The following is a 12958-nucleotide window of genomic DNA, read 5'->3' as shown; positions in this document are numbered from 1 at the left end:
TATCAGTTCTTGAGAATGTCAGTTTATTATTCCTTAGCCTTTAAACTATTCTGAGAGTAGAGGAATGGGGAAGGGGATGAATGGAGATGAAGCTAATTTTTTTTATAAAAAAAAATCCTTTTGACATTTTAAACCGATAAAAGGTACTTTTGATGTCCTACGAATAGAACAGAGATAGCTGCACGGGGGGGGGGGATAAGTTTTTTTTTCAACTCTCGCGAGAGTCTGTTGCGTCTAGGACCCCGTGTCCTATGGGCAGACGTTGCGCCAAAGTATCGCGATAATCAGCGAGCGTGAGAAGACGGGGAATGGCGTCAGGCCTTGGGTACCGTGAAGCCTCGCACCACAGCAAGAACAAGACGATGGGCCTAACGAGAGTGAGGGAAGGGCGTGAGGCGGTGAGCCGAGCCGATAACGAAGAGATAGAGCCTGGGATCCCGCTCGCCCGTCGATGGGCTCCTATAGCGTCCGCTGTGAGCCGCGCTATCTGTGCAGCAAGGCAGGCGCTACGAAGGTGGGCGTGGCCTCCGTACTATGACGTCGCAGCCGCCGGCATTGTGGAATACAAGGTACCATGGTTACCGTGGCAACAGTTGACAAACGCACCATGGCAACGGGAGCCACAGGTGTCATAGCAACGGGAACCTGAGGCCACTCAGGTTGGTGGGCTTCCATCATTCATCATTATGCTGTGGTGATGATGATAATAATTTAGTCATCAATGATAACAATTATTAGTATTATTATTTGTTTTCATGAATTGGATTGATTGATTTTTGAAGAACATTTCCTTGATTCATTTTTTAAATAATTGCACCAGTTTGTGATGCAAGATGGAGTATATATTTCTTACGCAAAGCGACTAAATGGTCACAATCTGCCTGTTGTGGTCTGGTCTCGCCTTATTTTTCAGAATTATACAGTTAAAATCTTGCTGTTGCAGTGATAACCCATCTTTCCTTAAAGAGTGATTTGCAGGCTTCATCCCATTGCACCCTTGCATCACTCCTGCAGTGGGCAATTCCAATGGGCATGATTATTATTATTTTTTATTACATTTGTATCGCAGCTTTTTCTCTCCAAGCTGCTCAAGTTGGCATACATAGTTTCTTCTCCTCCCCATTTTATCTTCCCAACAATGATGTGAGGTAGGTTAGGCTGTGTGAGGCAGTGACTGGCCCAAGGTCACCCAGTGAGCTTCATGGCTGATTGAGGATTTGAACCCTGGTACTGCGAGTTCTAGCCTGACACTGTAACTGCTACACTACACTGACTCGATTGATTTCAGTGAGTATATTCTTAACTAGATACAACCATGAACCTCCAGAGATGGAGAGCGAATCTCTATTTTTTCTTTTTTCTTTTGCAAACTGCAGGGGCAGCACAAAGCATCATCCTCTCCTGCAGTTTCCAACAACTGGTATTCAGAAGCGTTACCACCTCTGACTGTGGAGGCATCGTGGCTAGCAGCCATTGATAGTCTACTCCATGAATTGGTTCAATCCTTTTTTAAAGCCATCCAAGTTGGGGGCCATCACTGCTTCCTGTGGAAATGAGTGCCAGAGTTTAACTTGGAACTGCATATCTCTATATGCATCTATATTATTTATTTTATATTGTTGTTGGTGTCCCTTTGTCTTCACTGACAATGGAGGATAAAATGAATGTTGAACTAGATGAGCCATTGTCATGATCCGGCAGGCTCTTCTTATGTTTTTAATTCATTAAAGGTGGTGTGATTTCTATAACTAGATGGAAGCCCTGATTAACAATCCACATTTCCCCTTTTTCTTTTTCAGTTGAACAGTATCCAGAAACCTAGATTCCTGCACAGAACAAACTACCTGGATTTCCAGACTGCAAGCTGAGATATGAAGAGGCCTTTTTCTGTTTGTGGACGAACTACCTGAATGTGAAGTAGCCTACTTACAGGAGTTCAGTTTTTTGAGAATACAGTTGTGTCCTCAGTGTTGAATCATTCTTGTCTAGCACCATGGCTGGGGTGGCATTGTGTGAACCAACAGAACTGTATAATATGTTGAACCAGTCCACAAAAATCTCTAGACTAGCAGAACCAAACTACCTCTGTTTAATGGGTAAGTTATGTTCTTTCATACTGACTATGTCTTCCATTTCTGTTCATTGAACATTTATGTGACTTCTGTTATTTGTGACTCTGATATATTTTCTGTCTATGTATTTTGTATAAATACTTATTAGCACATTATTAGCTGTGTGTTGCTTGTGGTTGTCCAGAGTTTACCTCTCCCATTGGCATCAGTTGGACTTCCTGTCACATCATCATTAACGACCCTGTAGCTTGAAAATGACATTGTACATACACTTAATTCTTATAGCAAGGTATCATTAATAACAAGCCCATTGACCTGCACCTGTTTCCTCAGCTGCAAACTGAGTATTTTTCTCCACCCTACAGAAGCATGTCAAGGGTTTCTTGACTTCCTCCTGTTTCCAAATGGTGGGAAATGAAATTGCTTAAAAAATTGAAGGCTGCCCTGAGGCCCAGGAATGCATTCTCACTGTCCGGTGCATGCCTCCTTGATTTTCACTTTTGTGACTCTGCTCCTACTTCCATCAGGCCTCTGCTGGCATTGGGTGTAAGAATATAAGGAGGGCTTCACTGGATTAGATGCAAGTTCCATCTAGTCTGCAGTGACCAAAAAGATTGACCTGCCATAGAATGTGGAGGTGCTACATAGCCATCAAAACCACCAGCCTTGTAAAGGCTTGAACACCATATTCTATGGGGCTTTGTCATTCTGCTGCCTGTGCATCAGGTGTCCCTTCCAATTGCAGACCTGCAACAGGATTACTTGCCCCAGTTAAGGCCAGAGTAGTGACTCAGGCAGAAACACAGGGCAAGGGGGAATTCTTACCCTTTCACAGAAGTAAATCACATTGTTTAAACAGTTCCTGTAGAGTAGAAATGAAGAGAATGCAGAAGCGTTTGGAAAAAATAGCAAAGGCGGAATCAAATTTCTCACTGTTTTCAGTTCAGTCATTTGCTTTCCTCATGTCTTTCTTTTCCACCCTGTTGCATTGCTTTCAGATGCTCGTACGAGGAGGGAGTACAATGAAAGCCACTTGATGACAGCAATACGAGTCAGAAAGGCGAGTAACATTTTGGGGTGTCTTGGTTGTTTGTTTGCAGCCACCTCCTGTTGTTGGACAGATCCTAAGTGAAGCATTAGATTCTCCCCTGCTGGAGCCCTTTCACTGTGAGCCAAAGGTTGGCAGGAGCAATTAAACCATTAAAATAAAATAAAGCCATGTTATATATGTTGGTGCAATAGATCATTGGATTCTGAGATCCAAATTTCTTTTTGGTGAGAGAACCCCTGCAGAGATTTAACATCACAAAATATGTAGTAAAGTACGGAAATGCAGGCTGTAAAACCTTTAAAATATGCTCTTTCAAGTGAGTTCCAAAATGTCCCCTGAAATTTTTTCCCCCCAAAGGTTCCCTCTTCCTCCAGCATAAGAGAAGTCAAGAAATGGTTTATGTTCATGTGCTTCAGAAAAGTTGCACATGCAGTAAAACCTAGGTTAGTTACAAAGTTGTCAAAGTTCCTAGATTATTGGTATACGAACTCAAGAATGACTGATGAGAGCCTTGAGCTGGAGGAACCAGCTCAAACCTCTTCACACACTGAGCTTCCCAGGTGGACTAGAGGCGAACAAAGGCTTGACTACCTAATTTCTCCCAAGGTGAAGGGAATGGACATAGCTAAGTCTGGCAGAACATCTTCTGCATGGTATTATTCCCTTCATGCATTAATTAGACTTAAGCATGTTGGTTATATGAGGCTGGTTATTTCACAATACAAGTATCAGATTAAAAATCCAACTAAAGCTATAATCATCAGCACAGTGGGATTTAATTATGAGTAAATATGCATCCGATTGTGCTGTTTCACTGTACCATGAGGCTCCCTGGCACTCACATCAATATCTGTTCAGTGCCAGGCAAGCCTCTGAGTTAAGAGAAATAACCTTTTTCAGGCCAATAGCCACATTGCTTTCTGAGCAAACTCCCAGAGGCCACATGCCAGCAGGAAATGGAACCAGAGAGGAAAGTGGGTGGAGATGTAAATTTTACCTTTATGCAATCAGTTTGACTCTCGTGTGCTGCCCCTCCATTCTCCAACCAGACAAGCAAGAAGCATTGTCAGATTCCAGCCAGGCAAAAACACTCAAGGAGAGTACAAAGTAGGGCCGGTGTGGGGCATGGCCTGGGGAATAGAGAGGAGGAGTTTTAGCCTGTGGAAAGTCCCAAGGGCCAATTAGAAAAGTCTAGAGACCACATTTGGCCCCCAATTCTGAGATTCCTTCTCCTCACATACCTCTTTTACCAGGCTTTTGAGACAATTGGGTGTAATGCATTATTTGTTTAAGGCAGGGGACGGATATTTGTTTTAGCGTTAAACTTGCTGGCTGTTTTCTTTAATTATTTATGTAAAGTTCGTTGCTGAGAGACTTTTGGAGCAGGCGACATAAATTGAACAAAGAATGCTAATGGTAACAAAACAGCCGAAAGGTAATTGAAAGGGTCTCTGTGCCTACAGTTCCGTTGATGCGAAAGGTACAAGATTTGACCTGGGCCTAAGAGGTAACAGGGCTCCAAGCACACACGTCTTTCAGAATGCAGGTATCTTTCATGCAACACAGTAAGAAGTATATTCCTTTTCACAAAGTCATTAATCCAGCCTCCCACCCTTCTTTCTTTCTAAAGAATGCATTGGGCAAATTCATAGTTCCTCCGTCCGTCAATCTGGAGTGTGTCCGATACTGCGTGGTATACGATGGCAAATCTACCTCGGTGGATGCTGCGTACGACATAGATTATGATTTGTATGAAGTGGATAAAGAACTAACCCGTAAGTCTTCCTCTTTCTGCTGCAGGTTGCGCAGCCTTGCAGTTTTGATCTCATAATCCTAGCTCACACAAGAGCGAAGCTTAAAAAGGGCTGGGACACACCTTGAAGTAAAAGCTCTTAATAATCTGTTACAAATTTTCTCATCTTTTTTCTCCTCCACCCAGCATATGACATGGGAGAGGACATCAACAAATTAAGAACCAAGCCATCTTCTGAGGAGAGTAAGTTCTATCTGTAATCAATGGTGATGGTGGCAGTCTAGAGGTTGTTAAGACAAGCCAGGGAAGGGAGCTACGAGTAAAACAGACAGACACTATGCCGAGCCCAAAGGGTCTGGTTTTGAAGTGTCCTCCTCACTGCACTTGGTGTGAACAAAACACATTATTGAGATCTGAGGGCAAAAGAAAGTGGCTCTGCAGGTTTTGATCAAAAAGCCCCCTGTGGATGTCAGCATGGATGGGCAGTTAGTTGGCAGAGCACCTGATATGGATGCAGAAGGTCCCAGGTTCAGTTCCAGGCATATCCAGGGTGGGGCTGGGGAAAGACTCCTGCCTGAACTCCTGGCGAGCCACTGCTGGTCATGGTAGACCAGGATTTCCCAAACGTAGCTCTTCAGCTGCTTTTGGACTACAGTGGTACCTTGGTTCTCAAATACCTTGGTACTCAAATGCCTTGGCTCCCAAACACCAAAAACAGGGAAGTAAGTGTTCTGGTTTTCAAGCGTTTTCAGAAGCCGAAAGTCCAATGCGGCTGTCGACTATTGTTTCGGGGAGCCTGCACCAATCAGAAGCTGTGTCAAACAGACTTCTGGAATGGATTAAGTCTGGCACTTTTGTTTTTGCTGTTTATTTTGCGTTTTTGCTTTTGAGGCTTTTTTGGTTAATCTGTTTTTGTCACTGTGTGGAACCTACTTCAGCAACTGATGGATTGATTGATTGATTGATTGATTGATTGTGTGACTGTGGAAATGGATAAAAGCCCCCCATCCAAACAATGACTATCAGTGCGTGTAAGAATTTTTTTAAAAAAATCATCTACAATACTGTCTTAATTATTTTATAGTATAGGACATTGATTATTGATTTCATTTTATGGATCAATGGTCTCGTTAGATAGTAAAATTCATGTTAAATTGCTATTTTTGGGGTTGTTTTTAAAAGTCTGGAATGGATTAATCCATTTTTCATTACTTTCTATGGGAAAGAATGCCTTGGTTTTGGAACAGACTTCTGGAACGGATTAAGTTTGGGAACCGAGGTACCACTATACAGTTCCCATCATGACTGACAGTTGGTCCTGCTAGCTAGGGATGATGGGAGTTGTAGTGCAACAACAGCTGGAGACCCAAGTTGGGAAACCGTGGTGTAGGCAGTACTCAGCTAGGTTGACACAGCTTCCTATGTCTCTATGTGATATCGCCAGACACACTACAACACTCCAGGGGAGGGAGTATATGGGAAGAGGCATGCCTTCAGAGGCAGGTGGTCTTGAACTGTGGGAGGAAAAGGTAACAGAGATTGTCATCCGATTGTTTTGAACGGTGGGCTAAAAAGTAATGGGAGGAATGCAATAGATAGCAAATCCAATGGTTTCACTGGTGACAAGGCCAGAAGCGGGTGCCTCTGGAGTGCTTTTCTTTTTAAACACATGCCTCTCACAATTTATCTAGATGCCCCAGTGGGATCCGCACCTCGCTGTGCCAGGATTATGCAGCGGTTCACCAGTTACCCAGTCCTTGTCCTGAGGGGCGGGTACGAATTATTCACAGCGACTTACCATTACCTGCGGACCCAGAAGATATTCTGGATGCCTCAGGTGAGAGGGAGACTTCAGAGAGCAGGCTTTCAATTTCTTAATGAGGTTGTTGCCATCTCCTCAGGTTGGGCTGCTGCTCTCAGCGTGCATATTTTTGGCAGGGTATGGGGTGTTGGTGTACCTTGGGTGCACGCCCCCTTTTGATTGGACCTTCAGACTAGGGTAGAGGGCCGCATTCCTTAAAGCGCAACCTTCCCGGGGCCACGTGGCGGTGGGCAGGTCCAGAGGCAAGAGTGGGCAGACCAGTGAATGTATGGTTTACCTTTGTGCAGAAGGCTGGTTTCTACATGGGCTCACTCCCCCTCTACCCTCCAGTCATCAGAGTACCCTCCAGTGTTATCAGAGCTCAGGGATTCCTTCCAGCTGGGCCAAAACACCCAGGTGTGAAGCTCCACTAATGAGGATGGCCTGGGGAGAGTTCCAAGTGCCAGATAGAGTAGCTGTCAGGAGCAGGTCAGCAACGAAACACCAGTGTCAGTGAAGTTAACTCTTTATTCAAATAAACCCAAACACCACAGGCCTAGTGGTCCCAGCAACTCTTCCCAGTAGGTCTTGCCCTAATGAGGCAGTTGCAAGGACTAAAGGACCCCTGCTTTCCACTGCTCCTCCAGGTCCATCCCAAGCAACCTGAGGCTCCTTCATCATGTCTCTCTTTGCTTCACCCTCTTCATTCCTCTTTTGTTATGGGAGACCAGGGGGGAGAGGAGCTTGCTTGTTGCAGGGGGGGGGCTCTCTGGATTCTTCAGCAGCCTACTTCATCTCTGTCTCCTGGCTCCCCCTCCTCTCCTGCCTCTGATTGTACAGTGCTCTCTTCCCCAGCCCTTTCCTGCTCACTAAACTCTGTTGCCCCAAATAATCCTGGGAGCTGTAGTATGTTGAGGGTGCTGAGAGTTGTTCAGAGGCCCCTGTTCCCCTCACAGAGCTAAAATTCTCAGAGGGAAGCTTGTTAAACCACTCTAAGATACTTTCAGGATCAACCCTTTTATTGTGGATATAATATGTTTTAACTGTTTTTAAATCTGAGCATGCCATGGTCCTGCTGGTGATGGGCAAGTCATAAATACGAAGATGCTGCTGCTGCTGCTGCTGATGATGATGATGATGATCTTTCCTTCCCCTAAAGGAGCTAGAGGCCTTTAAGCCCTACCCAGTGGAGATCCTGCCTGCTCGCTTGTACATGGGAAATTACGCCCAGGCCTGCGACAGCCAAATACAGAAGGATCTGAAAATCAAAGCCCATCTCAATGTTTGTGAAGAAGCTGGCACATTGTAAGTTCCAGTGACAACCCGCTGAGCACTAGTTGGCTGTCAGTTCTTTTCCAGGCTTGCAAGGAAGGCCACAAAAGTTACGAGCCCATAAATAATCTTTAGACCAGAGTTGTGTTTAAAGGTTAAAGCAGTGGTTCCCAAACTTTTTTGGGTCTCCACCCCCTTGGTCTCCAAAACTCATCCCCATTGCTCACTATCCTTAAAAAAGTATTGCAGCGGTTTGCACAACCCACGAAGGAATATAATAAGACAATACAATTCAAAACAGTAATAATTCATTACATATTTATTCAAAATCCAATTAATTTTTGCTTAATTCAACAAAATGGATGAACTCGCCTATGGAGAGGACTAATCAGTGAACCTATTAGGTATGTACCTTAATGTTATACTTTTGGCAGTGCTTTCTTTCTAAAAAATGTTTAGGGGTGCTCTCATTTTCCTACTCATATTGAAATACTACCCCTCAATGAGGCCAAACTTAGATTCATGAAATGTTTAGAGGTAAACGTACCCCTCCGTCCCCCCAGAAACAAGCACTGCGTTTTGTAACTGAGAATCCAATAGCATGTACTACTGAAAAAGGGCAAACTTGATCCAGTGGTGACAGCTTTTCAAAGCCTGATAGTCATTCGTACCTCCAGCACCCTCCTGCTGCCCTCTTGCCTAATGAGGATGATAATTTATTATATCTATGCTGCCCATCTGATTGGGTTGCCTCAGCCACTCTGGGCAGCTTCCAGCAAATTATAAAACCACAGTAAAACATCAAACATTAAAAACTTCCCTATGCATGGTTGCCTTCAGATTTCTTCTGAAAGTCAAATCGTTGTTTATCTGTTTGACATCGGCTGGGAGGGCGTTCCACAGGGTGGGCATGACTACCAAGAAGGCCCTTTGCCTGGTTCCCTGTAACCTCACTTTGCGCAAAGAGGGAACTGCCAGAAGGCCCTTGGAGGAGGACCTCAGTGTCTGGGCTGAACTGAGCAGGTGGAGACACTGCCTCTTAGTGCCCCCTCCCAGAATCTCACTGTCCCTTGGGATACCACCCATTTTGGGAGCCGCTGGGTTAGAGTGTTGAGCTGGGATCAAAGGCATCCCAGTTCAATGCCCCATTCAGCCATGAACCTCTTGGGGCTTGTCATTAACAACACTGTCTTTGGTGTCTGATTGTGGGCCCTTGTTCCCCGCCTTTATTTGTTGCCTTTTTATCCCCTACCCTTCCCCCAGGGAGCTAACCTTCACAGAGTTTGCTCCACCCCACGAGGTTAGGGTATGGTGAGAGAGAATGACTGGCTCAATGCCAACCTTTGGGTTTCAAGGTGGGCTGGGGAGTTGAACTAAACACTGGAATCTGTGACATTCCAGATGGTGCTGGACTTCCAGCTCCCATCATTTCTGGCCATCAGGCAAATAGGTTGGTGACTATACTTGCATCATTTGCCATTTTTTTGCTGGGCTGGTAGAGGTTTTTTTTGCAAGTGTCCCAGCAGGTCTTCTCTTTGCTGTTCCCCAGTTTCCTTGAAGACAGTGACAGACTGCTTCATATCCCTATTCCGGATTCTCCAGATGCAGATATGTTTTCTTACTTTCCCAAGATTTGCCACTTCATTGGTGAGTAGACCAAGGTAGCTTCTCCACTTACTCCATGCCCTAAACATGGGGAAACGCCAAGGAGGGGCACCAAGCTCTTCAACTGGTAGGACAGGGGTGGGGAGCCATTTCATCACTATTATACCCTTGCAGGCCAACTTTAACAGGAGGGTTGGGACAACTCACCTATCAGATGCCCAATTGATAGCTGGATTATCCCACTCGCTTTGTCAAAATCCCTTGTGTAGCGTGTCCCAAGAACCCAGAACCCAGCTCATAATTGGACACTCAGAAAGCAGAAGCCAAAGGAGTTTTGCCAGTCCTATGCTTTCTGCAGAATCACCTGTCTGCTTGAGTTCCCCATGGGGAGCTTGGTCACGCAGTTCATCCAGCTGTGTCTCTACCTCCCACCCCCCATCTCATGCACATATGATATCAGGCTGCAGGGCAGGTGTGGGGTTTTTTTTGGGGGGAGGAACAGCCTTCCAGGCCAAATTAAGACCCATGCCAAGCTAAATCTGGCCTGCAGGCCAGATCTTCCCAAGCCTTGTAGAAAAATCTTATACACTTGACTTCCTGGTTGAGGAAATATTAATAATATTTATTAAATTTATTAGTTGCTTGTCACCCAAATGATCTCCAAGAGACTTATATTAAATATATATGCCTTATATAGAAAAGTCAGTGTTGGTGGGGAATTAAGTTTCCATATTGGGGAAACAAAAAACAACAACCCCACCAGTTCCTTCCCACTATAACAGTAACAAAAAAATTAGCAGTATAGTACACCAACAATAAACCGAACAATATCCCCACCCACCAACAGATAAACATAAAAATTCAACATACCAATACTCCTCTCCCCAGTCCAAAAATATACCCATCAACCCAGAATTTTCTTTTTTAATCTCCCCAGCTCACCATGAAGTCCAGTGTCAAAATCAGTGAGGGTTTATGTGGCTCAGAGAGTTATACATCAGCCACTGCCAGTCTGGTGCCGACCAGATGCAGTGTGTGCTACATTTCCCAACAGCCTGAGACCAAATTTCAGCTACACAAAAGCCTGAGATTTTTCTACATACAAGCACACACACACTTTTTCATCAGCACAAGTACGAGGGATTATCACAGTTCAAGGACGCACTGCAGCCAGGCAGGTGCACTTGAGGAAGTGGGGGGGACCACAGTCATTTAGCAACCCAGTGGTGCGCTTGCCCCTTTGAAGCTGACTTGACAGCAGACTGGCACTGAAGATTCCTTCCACCCTGATGATGAGGCAATTTCTTCCACCACAGCTGTGAGCAGTGGGCCATCTTAGGGGCTGCTGTCTCCCAGAATCTCCTGACTAAGAAGAAGAAGAAGAGTTTGGATTTGATATCCCGCCTTTCACTCCCCTTCAGGAGTCTCAAAGCGGCTAAGAATCTCCTTTCCCTTCCTCCCCCACAACAAACACTCTGTGAGGTGAGTGGGGCTGAGAGACTTCAAAGAAGTGTGACTGGCCCAAGGTCACCCAGCAGCTGCATGTGGAAGAGCGGAGACGTGAACCCGGTTACCCAGATTACGTGACTACCGCTCTTAACCACTACACCACACTGGTGCATGCTTCATTCTGCCTAATGGTAGGGCTGACCACATTTAGCCAGCAAGCCTTACCCAAACCCTACAGCCTCTCCTGGTCACTTTCACCAACTCGACGTCCACAGTGAAAGCTGAAAAGAGCCTTTTGCTGAGAATGTTCAATTACCACTCAGGCATTTATTTTTGTTCCTCTTTTCTAGACAGTCACATCCACAAGGAGAGAGTCCTGGTTTTCTCCACCATGGGCATAAGCAGGTGCAGCACAGCCGTCATGGCCTACCTCATGCATTCCTGCAGGCTTTACTTAAAGGTAAGTGGAGGCAGGAGGGGGGCAGGCAGGATTGTTTCCTTACAATCCATATATCCTGCTTTTTAATCCTCCTTGGGGTGCTCATTTGTGGCTGCCAAAATCCAGAAGCACGACAGAAAATGACGTTGCCCTCGTTGTTTGTAAAGCTCCATGTACTTAGCAAAGGCAGATATAAATAATCACAACAGTAGTGCCTGCTTTGCACAAAGAATGTCACCAGGTAAGGCTGGGAAGAAAGGCCAAGTTCTTCGGTAAGGATGTCTTTCCCATCACCAGACTCTTGAGCTGGAGATTAGTTACCTGGCCAAGATGCTAGGGGGTGGGGTGGAGTGTCCAGATCCCTCCTCTGCCTGTTGTTAGAAGACAGATTCCTTCCCACTCTCCCTGCTACTTCTGCTGTTTGCTTGCTTTTTTTTTGTAGAAGTCCTGGAGCTACGTTCAGAAGTGCAAAATCAACATGCGGCCCAATCGGGGGTTCGTGCGACAGCTGTCAGAATGGGAAACACGCATCTACCTGAGCGACATCACCGATATCTCCGAACCGAATTACTGACCAAGAGCGAGTGACAGAGAAAGTCCCTGAATCACTGCTGGCTTCCTGCAGTGGAATTTCAGCGGCTTTTGAGTGGTGGTGATTGAGAAAGAACTCTGTATTTTTGGAAGTTGATTTTTTAAAAAAACAATAATAATAATAAAAGAAATAATTTTTCACTATCATTACCTCTGTACTGCCAGGTTTATGACATATCTCACAGGTTCTCTTTACTCCTGTGTACAGAGCTGAGTGGCGTTAGGACCTTTTGTGTCCTTTATTCAGAAATAAATACCTTCCGCCTCTGTGTATCTGGAACTTGTCTATCAAGATCATCAAGAACTTGCACCGGGGAGCTTTCTGGCCTGTCTTTATTTGTTTATGAACTTGAACAGTTTCTGTCCCGCCTCTCAGCAAAAGCTTTTCAAAAGGCACCAAACAATAAAAGAGAAAAATGCAAGTATTAGCATGGAAAACAACAATAATGGGATATTAAAAACTGCAGAAAATTAAAAGGTCGTAAAAACACAGACAGGAATGATAAGAAATCACTGCCCTGTGGAAACCTGGGAAGAATTAGGCCAGCAGGCAAGTAAAGTAGACGATAGCAGAGTATCTCTACAGAGAGCATCCCACAGCCCGGATACTGCCACTATCACTGAAGATTTCCTGTCTCCAGCCGTGGTACAAGGGAAAGCACGACCCTATGCTTAATGGCAATATCACACCAAATAATCCAACACATTTGAGAAGGGCATTGGATGTCAGTCAGCCCACCTGAGAGGTGCCAGAACTGAGTTCTGGCTGAAAGTCAGTTAAAACAATTTATATTCAGAAGAAAAGCTTATATCCAGAGAGAGAGAGCTCAGTTGTCAAGGGCCAGGATAATAATTAGGTGTGTCAGCATATGATGGAAGTTATACAGTCGTGCCCTAGTTCCTGAACGCCTTGGTACTCCTATGT

General features: G+C 45.0%; 1 protein-coding gene and 1 long non-coding RNA gene across 5 annotated transcripts; one reads left to right on the top strand and one right to left on the bottom strand.

Moving 5' to 3' along the window:
- Positions 1-223: 223 nt before the first annotated feature.
- On the top strand, positions 224-12180 carry STYXL1 (serine/threonine/tyrosine interacting like 1). 4 transcript variants are annotated; one of them, XM_081173154.1, is made up of 10 exons: positions 224-514; positions 1800-2096; positions 3071-3132; positions 4754-4898; positions 5063-5119; positions 6568-6713; positions 7837-7982; positions 9499-9596; positions 11354-11463; positions 11885-12180. In XM_081173154.1, exons 2-10 carry the CDS (start codon positions 1994-1996, stop codon positions 12014-12016), a joined length of 999 nt encoding a protein of 332 aa, XP_081029280.1. In that variant the 5' UTR covers positions 224-514; positions 1800-1993; the 3' UTR covers positions 12017-12180. The 4 variants fall into 4 exon arrangements, with proteins under 4 accessions (XP_081029280.1, XP_081029278.1, XP_081029277.1 ...); XM_081173152.1 differs by having other exon boundaries at positions 224-569; XM_081173151.1 differs by having other exon boundaries at positions 224-659.
- Positions 3475-4665, bottom strand: LOC308574928. The gene is made up of 2 exons (XR_014002640.1): positions 4036-4665; positions 3475-3993 (listed from the first exon to the last, which is right to left on the bottom strand). It is a non-coding gene; the product is annotated as an uncharacterized lncRNA (long non-coding RNA).
- Positions 12181-12958: the final 778 nt, after the last annotated feature.

The sequence above is a fragment of the Podarcis bocagei genome, assembly GCF_964188305.1.
Source record: "Podarcis bocagei genome assembly, chromosome: 15".
NCBI classification, from domain to species: domain Eukaryota; kingdom Metazoa; phylum Chordata; class Lepidosauria; order Squamata; family Lacertidae; genus Podarcis; species Podarcis bocagei.
This window is presented reverse-complemented; position numbering and strand designations above follow the sequence as displayed.